The following is a 9,220-nucleotide window of genomic DNA, read 5'->3' as shown; positions in this document are numbered from 1 at the left end:
TTGCAGCCCGGGATCGTGATCGTGATCAGAAAGCCGGGCCACAGGCAAGGCGGCCCCCTGGAACCCAGGAGCCTGTTGGCGAGGTCTGCAGGCGAAGCAGCGATCAAGCTATGAGGGGGAGGGTTGGGGGTGGAAGGAGCTACAGGAGCAGCTCTGGCCGGAGACTGAAGAATCCCGCTGGAGCGAGGAGCAAAGACTGAAGGTTCCAGCGCAGCGAAGACTGTGTCCAGAGCGAAGATGGAAGGCGTTGGCCAGAGTGAAGGTCTGGGTCCCAGGTGCCAGAGGAAAACTGGTGCCGGCAGCCAGGGGAAAGAAGGCCTATTGCACGAGTCTTCGTGCAACGGGCCTCTAGTCTATATAATAAAAGCCTAAGCAACCCTTATGGCAGAACAACCAGAACGACCGGTCGTTACGATGTGCACTGACCACCAGGGGGCGGACGCCCACATGGGGAGCGCCATTCAGCCAGAAGCCGGACTCACGGCTGACGAGTGCAGCGGCAGTGGCGGGAGCCTCTCCCGCCTCGGTGGCAGCGCTAAGGAGCAGCAAGCAGGCAGGCGTTAAGGAGCGAGGGGTCCCGGACTGCGAGAGAGCGCAGGCCGGGCTGAGGGACCCCTCGTGCACAAATTTTGTGCACCGGGCCTCTAGTTATTAATAATGAACTACATTGTTCACTAATGACTGATTACTATAATCATGTTGCATTCATTTCCCTTACGCGCCTTACGTGCAAGGCACACCATTTCTCTCCATTAATACCAGCAACAAATATTTTAGCAGCTGATTGCCATGTTAATAGTCTTGGACTGACTTGTTCGGTGTGCACAACAGGAAATATTTCACTTTTGGAGAACAAGAAAAATAGGTTTATTTGCATTACGCTTATTTATTTGTGCAGTTAGTGTCTGGTAAGTTAATGTTCAAGAAAAATATTAATTTTTATGAAAATGTTCTTCTATTTTATGTTAATGATTACTCATTTATTTCAGCCCTTTGTATTCATCATGTCTCTATCAAAATAAACCTATGTTTCTATGAAAATTGAAGCTTTTGTTTTTTTGCGGCTCACATCAACTTAAACCTTGTTTATCTGGCCTGTTTTGGCCTTTGAGTTTGACATGCTTGATCTAGAGCAGTGGTTCTCAACCTGTGGGTCGCGACCCCTTTGGGGGTCGAACGACCCTTTCACAGGGGTCGCCTAAGACCATCGGAAAACACATATATAATTTATTACATATTGTTTACAGTAGCAAAATTACAGTTATGAAGTAGCAATGAAAATAATTTTATCGTTGGGGGTCACCACAACATGAGGAACTGTATTAAAGAGTCACAGCATTAGGAAGGTTGAGAACCACTGATCTAGAGCCATCCCTGGAAAACTTCCTAACACTTTGATCACTTCAACACTACACATTCTTTAAGCACTTAACGCAGATTTTTCAATAGAGGCCAGTGTTAGAATACATTTTCATTTGTAATTATCTTTCCTACCCACATGTTTTACCACTCTATCCCAGTTAAAATACACAAAAGATTTTGATTCTTTCAGCAATAACAGCACAATAATTTAAAGAATCTGTTGAATGCATGACTTCTCCGTACTTTCTCAGTTTTAAACCATATAAAATTATTACAGAATTTAAATATTGAATCAAGACTATTTCCTAAAGGCAGATGTACTTCTTAAAACTTCATAAAATATGGCACAAGTTTATTAAATGAAAAGAATTACTGTTACCTCCTCAGCTACTTTCCTCAGTTTAATACTATTAATAATACAATCACCACATCTATTTCAGAAAGTTTCTTCTCACTAATTTCAAACCAACTTTATGAACATGCTATCCACATTATTGAATGATTAAATATGAATTCACATCTGGGTAGAAGGACAGCACATTTTATCAATAAAGAAACCACAACAGCAAGCAATTTGCTCAATACAACTGTCAAATCAGTTGAGATGAAACCAGAAAGTCCATTTCTCTACCATTTCTTTCAAGTGAAATATAAAATTATTTAGTGTATACTTTTCAAGAGCCACACACACAAATTTTCATTATGAGAAAATGGGACATGTCTTATAAAATCAGGTTGTGCCCAACTCATGTGGCTCAGTGGTTGAGCATCGATCGACCCATGAACCAAGAGGACACCAGTTCTATTCCAGGTCAGGGCACATGCCCAGGTTGGGCTCAATCCCCAGTAAGGGGCATGCAGGAGGCAGCTCAGTGATGTTTCTCTCTCATTGATGTTTCTATCTCTCTAACCCTCTCCCTTCCTCTCTCTCTAAAATAAATAAAAACATTAAAATTAAATGAATAAAAATACAATCAGGTGGCCCTTTCCCTCAGAGCTCCTGTTCAAATCTCTTTTTATCCACATTTTCACTATTCCTTTGTCAAAAATCTTGATATTTCCTAAATAAAAAATTTTTTAAAAGAATATTTCCTGACTTTCTCACAGCAAATAAGACATTTTCTTTTGTTTATAACAGTCTTATAATCTTATCTCCCCTGAATACCTATATATGATATCTCATGTCACAAAGTCTACCATCTATAAGAATTCTTGCCCTAGCGGTTTGGCTCGGTGGATAGAGTGTCGGCCTGCGGACTCAAGGGTCCCAGGTTCAATTCCGGTCAAGGGCATGTACCTTGGTTGCGGGCACATCCCCAGTAGGGAGCGTGCAGGAGGCAGCTAATCGATGTTTCTCTCTCATTGATGTTTCTAACTCTCTATCCCTCTCCTTTCCTCTCTGTAAAAATTCAATAAAAATATATTAAAAAAAAAAAAAGAATTCTCAGCTCCCATTCTAAAATCTTTTCATCCATTCAACTAGAACCCTGACCCACGTTTAGTCAATTCCCTGTTTCCTTCACTTTAAGCAAGTGCCTTCAATCAAAATAATTCTATTTTTCTCTTTTCTACCTAATTTTGTTTCCCCCCCCAAGTCTCAGAACCATAAATGTTGTTATTCTCATATACTCATTCCTCCTTTATTTATAGACTTCGCCTTTTTCACCTTTCTTAATCACCTCTTTTTTTCTCTTTTTCTTGCAACAAGCTTGTTCCCTTTCATTGGTTTTGAAACAGCTTTTTATATATTTAAAAATAATTCAACGAACACTTTTGAGACACTATGACATTCTAGTATGATGCCGGGAACATCAGTGGTTTCTTGCCCTGTTAAGCTTCCAGTTTGGTAAGCAAGAAAGGCACAAACAATTTGAAAATAACAAAGTAGTACTCTTTAAGACAAAAGTATGCTCTAGCTGCTAGAGAAGCACTTATTGCCAGAACCAGCAGCTCCTGAGTTAAGTCTTACACCAGAAGGAATGAAGCTAGAGGTAAAGGCTAGATGGGACTCCAGACAGAAGGAACAGCAAATGTAAAGACGAAGAGATTAAATAGCACTGGGGGTCTGAGAACTTCAATCCATTCTGTATTATGACAGTACAAAGTGAGAGGAGGACAACAGGAGAAAAGGAAGTTAGAGATACAGACAGAGGCCAAAACACAGTGTATTTTGAACTTGGACATAAGCAAAGTCTGTCTTATGAGTATAAAACTTCTCCCACACCTATTATCTGTGTGATGTAGGAGTATTCCAGCTTTGGCTAACCCAAGATCACTTGTGAAGCAAAAATATAAAGATCACCTTGAAAGTTTGAAATGAAAATATTTTATTAACAAGAATTAAGCAGTATTTAATGCCAATCAATAGCTATAAACATCTATGTGGATGGGTTCTTCCTGATTGCTGTCTAACTTAAAGAAAGTCTATAAACAAAATCAGAAATTCTCTTCAAATACAATAATCAAACTGCTCAGGTCCAGAATGCATAAAAATAAATACCTACATTTTATAGGGGGTAAATGTTCATATTTTTTAAAATTCATTGTTATATAAACATATTGATACTCTGAAGAAAACTTAGTATCCCATGCAAAATTTTCTATGTATATGTGTATCTGTGTTGGTGTGTGCATATGTGTGTTTATTTATTTTATTACATGGTAATAAATCTTCTCCCAAAAGCTTTATTTGGGGGAAGGGCAGGGGCTGAGGTAAAGGAAAGTCTATTAAATGGTAAACCTATCAGTAATCAAAAATAATATTTTATCTTCAAAAATAATATCGAGGCCACTACAACACTTAAATTCCATAAAAGAAATGACTGTTCCCACTTAAAATTCTAGAAAAATTTGTTTCTTTAATGAGTAACACCTGTAGCTACTCCCTATTTCAAACAATAATTACTATGTGAAATGCTCAATAAAAAGATAAATAACTTAAATACAATCTTTAACTCCTAAACTGGAAAAAAATATATAATGCTGATAAAGTAACTCTTTTATTTTCCTTCACCTCTGCTTAAACAAATGAATATATTCCCACAGTAATTTTTCATTACATCGTATTAAATATTAAGAAGGAGAAGTAAACTCACTTGCATCTGCCTGGCTCCCCACACTGATGTACCGGTCGTTGCTGGGAAGCGCGGTTTGGTAGTAAGCTGTCTCTTCCTGCTGAGGGGGCTTGGCATTCTTTGCAGTCAGGAAAGCCACTGCTAATTCCAAGTTTCCATTACTGTCCTTCAAATATCAAGAACAAAGTATCAAATATTTTGAACTATTTCTATACATCCTCATGATTTATGTAATTTTCTTCATAACAACTAATACTTAATAGCAAAAATTGTTTTCAGATTTAAAATTATTGTTGATTCTAATTTTGTACCCTAAATTCATTGTAAACAAAGTATACTATATCAATAGTAATTCCTGTTTCTATTAATTAAAACTACTAATACAATGTAAAAATCAATTATATAACTAATTCCTTATTTTTCCATTACTTTCATATCTGCTTAACAAAAATCAATCGCAAACTTATACTTCTAAACCAATGAACAAACTAAAAAATGTTTTCTGGAGCTTGCTATATAAAAGTGTAAAAAATGAGTATTTATAACAGTACTTCTGTAAACAAGGACAATAAAAGATGTTCCCTTTAATATGGATGCTGAATCCATGCCTACAGGCAAACTTAAGCAAATGTCAAAGGCTTGTAGAAAGAAAATAGTAAAATGTTCTGCAGCTTGATAGTATGAAGAGACACTCGGAACTCCTAGACCAGTGGTTCTCAACCTTCCTAATGCCGCGACCCTTTAATACAGTTCCTCATGTTTTGGTGACCCCCAACCATAAAATTATTTTCGTTGCTACTTCATAACTGTAATTTTGCTACTGTTATGAATCGTAATGTAAATATCTGATATGCAGGATGTATTTTCATTGTTACAAATTGAACATAATTAAAGCATAGTGATTAATCACAAAAACAATATGTAATGATATATGTGTTTTCTGATGGTCTTAGGCAACCCCTGTGAAAGGGTCGTTCGACCCCCAAAGGGATCGCGACCCACAGGTTGAGAACCGCTGTCCTAGACAGAATGCTCAATGATAAGATGATGATCCCACCCAACCTATACATACTAATAAAGTTTATGTAATTCTCAAAAAAAGCATACCTAGACACAACTTTTTTCTACAGTTAATTTAGAAAAAAAGTAGATGCTAGGAAACTGAGAATTTCTAAAACAACAAAAGAATGACTTGCTCAGTTTTATCTCTATATTCTCTGTACACTTAATACATGTAATAGTAGTTCTATGGCAGCTAATTCAAACAACATTAAGAAATCCAAATGTTAATAGTGAAGTTATCTTTATAACAGAAAACCAGAGGACACAAGCTGTGCAGGCCTTAGGAACTTTCCCACACACACAAAGTGTAATAGGAAGCCAGTGGAGTGATTTGGACAGAAATGGCATGGTATGGCTTACATTTAAAGGACCGCTCTACTGTTTGTTGAGAATAGATTATAGGACAGAAAGGGCAGCAGCAAAGCCCAACATCACTTGCTATCATATTAAATATGGGGGGGAGGGGGGATGACAGAAAGAAAAAGATCAGGATGATTCCAAGACCTGAGGCCTGAGCTATGAAAGAATGAAGTCCCCAACGCACTCACTCCAATTCTAGTAGCTAGTGAGGAGAGAAAAGGTCACGGTGCAATTTGAAAAGCACCACTGCTTTAAACTCTATCTATCACAATTATTATAAGACTCTTAAATGAATGATTCATCCAAAATATGGCTGTAACATATTTTATAGTTCAATAAGTAAACCAGTTGTAAAATAATTTGCAATAATAATGGCTAATATTTATTGAGCACTTACTATGTGCCAAGAAGTGTGCTAAGTGTATTTCATACACTATCTTATGCCATAACAAACTGCAACTAGGATTTACACAACCTAAAGGTTACTAACTTTGGAGGGCTAAAGATAGATATTCAAAATAAAATAAAAGTCCTGAATCAATCAATAATATTGTGGCTCCCAACAGTAAACTACCTGTCAGTCTATGACTGTGAGAGTCAAGATATTATTAAACATCTTACAAATTTATATTGGGCAACAGTTAAGGTTCAAGCACAATGTCTCCCCCAGCCCCCAGGCCAGCTACTGGTACCAGAATCAAAAGTTTAAAACAAAAACAAAAACAAATAAAGTCACACAGCTTACCTCAAAGAAAATGTGGACAAGAATTTAATTAATTCTTTATTATTTAATTAAACATATCCTACATATTTCCCAAGTTAAAAAAGAAAATTTCCTGGATTTGCCCTGACAATATAATGGTGTATACTCCCACTCAGTGGTACAGAATGGGAAAGACACTCTCTGAAAATAAACATGGGGTGATTTGGTCAGGTTATCAGAATAAAGAAAAAACTGGCAATCATCCAGATGTCATAATTATAAAAACAGAGTACAACACTTTTGCTTACTGTCCAAATATATAAATTGGCTTCATAACCCATGCATTGAGGCTCTAAACAGTACTGTCTCATCATTTTTCTAATGGGGAAAAAGCTGAAGCAAAGCTTCTAGTAAAAGCAGAAGTTCAGTGTGGCCCCCCGGAACCAGGCTTCTTGGTTTCTATTCTAAGCTCCTCCACATACTAGCTGTGTGGTCTTAAGCAAGTCACGTTAACCTCTGTCTCCTAATCTTTTAAAAGGAGGTGAAAATAATACCTACCTCATAGAGCTATTAGGAGGATGTTATCCACATGAAGTATTGAGAATAGCAGCTAGTACTGTAAGTGCCTAACAAGTGCTATGATCACTATCATTATGATGATTATGATTACACTCATCTAAATGACAAATTATTGCTGGAAACAAATGAAGAATTTGGGGCTCAGAATAAAAAATTACATAATTTTGCCTCATGGAGCAAGTTCCAAAGGATTGAAGTTGTATGAAGGCCTAGAGTGGCACAAACACTGTAAATTTAAATTCTTAAACATCTTTCCTTCACTTGATCTTTTTTTTTTAAAATATGTTTTTATTGATTTTAGAGAGAGCAACATCATTTGGCTGCCTCCTGCTAGCCCCATACTGGGTATCGAGCCCACAACCCAGACATGTGCCCTGACATGGAATCAAACCAGTCACCTCCTGGTTCATGGGTTGATGCTCAACCACTGAGGCACTCAGGCCAGGCCACTTCATCTTTTCAATGCATGTATCCATGTGATCTGACTCATCTAGTGCCTCATATAGATAGGAGGCTACTTCATAAGATACAACCAAAATGATGCACTTTATTTGCTGCATATACTAAACAGGTTTGATGTTGAATATTCGTAAGGTACAATCAGTTGAATGTTAGCCAAATTATATTTCTCCTTGGAAGGAAATAAAAAAAGTAAGCTTTTGATCCTCTATTAATTTTCTACTCCTCTCTCCTCCTCTTCTTCTAACCCAACCCACTCTCCACCCCATTTAAACTCTAACACGTGGCTCTTCAGTAATCAGCCATCTGCTTCTGGATGCATCACACCCCTCCATTTTGCCATGAAAGTGTTTCTTACATAGAGTTATCTGTCACTCCACAATATCTTGGAACATTAGGCTGCTGAAGCTAACATGCTCAAAACTATAGTATGTTAAATCTCTTATTTTATAGAAGTTCTTTCTTATATTTCTACTACTACCACATGGTATAACAAAAAAAACTCAACTTTCAAACATGGTAGGCAATAAGACTAAAGGGGTTAACATGAACTATGTCATAAAACAGAGGTCATACCTTCAAGGCTTGCTGTAGTATCTGGGTGTCATTAATCCCAGTGATTTCTCTCAGCTGATTCAAAAACGTCTGCTGATGCTAAAGGAGGGGGAAAACCAAAATTATTACACTCTGAAATATGAAAATATGAATGACTTTGTGGGGGGGAGGGTGATGGAAAATGCAAATTAAACTAGAATAAAAAAGAACTTGAGACTGAACAAATTTCACTCTTTTAGGAAGAATGAACCATGCTATGTGGAGAACCTTACTCCATTCTCATGATTCCACCAAAAGGGAATTTTTACATTACTCCCCAAGAATAAGAACTCCTGAATTAAGTTTCTAGCTAGTCTTCACCACCTCATTCATGTCTCCCAAAATGAAAAGGAGTGATCTGCATGATGGATAAACCCAGGAAAACTAAGGAAAGTGTATCCATTGGGCTACTTCAAGGAGGTGATGGCCCTACTGACTTAAGTCAGGCAGTTCTAGGAATTTCTCCCTGCCTCTTGGGTCAGCCAACATCCAGGCACCTGGAATGTCTGCAAAAGACATGCTTTGGCAGGACATGTACTATGTAGGTATACTACATCATGGGAATCCTAAGAGCTATTTGAGGAAAAAAGAGAATCATCTCATTCTCCAATCTGTCATAAAAGATCCTAAATAGAATTCATCTTTTGCTCCCATTTGCTTCAGACCTGTTCATATGCTATTGGTCTATACAGTAATTATACTCCACTAGTGGCCTGGTGCACGAAATTCGTGCAGGGGGGGGCGTGTTGTCCCTCAGCCCAGCCTGCACCCTCTCCAATCTGGGACCCCTCGGGGGATGTCCGACTGCCGGTTTAGGCCCAACCCCACAGGGATCGGAGCAAAACCGGCAGTCGGACATCCCTCTCACAATCTGGGACCACTGGCTCCTAACCGCTCACCTGCCTGCCTGCCTGATCGCCCCTAACCACTCTGCCTGCTGGCCTGATTGCCATCAACTGCCCCACCTTCCAGCCAGATCAAACCCCAACAGCCCCCCTGCCGCCATGCTCACCCCCAACAGCCCCCG

The 9,220-nt window shown here is 38.4% G+C and overlaps 1 protein-coding gene across 9 annotated transcripts in view; it reads right to left on the bottom strand.

The window, feature by feature from the left end:
• The window catches only part of USP25 (ubiquitin specific peptidase 25), a 160,534-nt gene that overhangs the window by 148,069 nt on the left and 3,245 nt on the right, over positions 1-9,220 (bottom strand). For all 9 annotated transcript variants that reach the window (XR_001361554.1, XM_014537425.1, XM_014537419.1 and 6 more), the window contains exons 2-3: positions 8,176-8,253; positions 4,458-4,602 (exon numbers count right to left, since the gene is read on the bottom strand). Coding sequence is in view for 7 of the 9 variants with exons in the window: in XM_014537419.1 (XP_014392905.1) it covers positions 4,458-4,602; positions 8,176-8,253 (223 nt within the window). In the remaining 2 variants the exon portion in view is untranslated. The remainder of the gene's footprint in view (positions 1-4,457; positions 4,603-8,175; positions 8,254-9,220) is intronic.

This window comes from Myotis brandtii, unplaced genomic scaffold, assembly GCF_000412655.1.
Source record: "Myotis brandtii unplaced genomic scaffold, ASM41265v1 scaffold179, whole genome shotgun sequence".
NCBI classification, from domain to species: domain Eukaryota; kingdom Metazoa; phylum Chordata; class Mammalia; order Chiroptera; family Vespertilionidae; genus Myotis; species Myotis brandtii.
The sequence above is the reverse complement of the archived record's forward strand: the minus strand, read 5'-3'. Positions and strand labels throughout refer to the sequence as shown.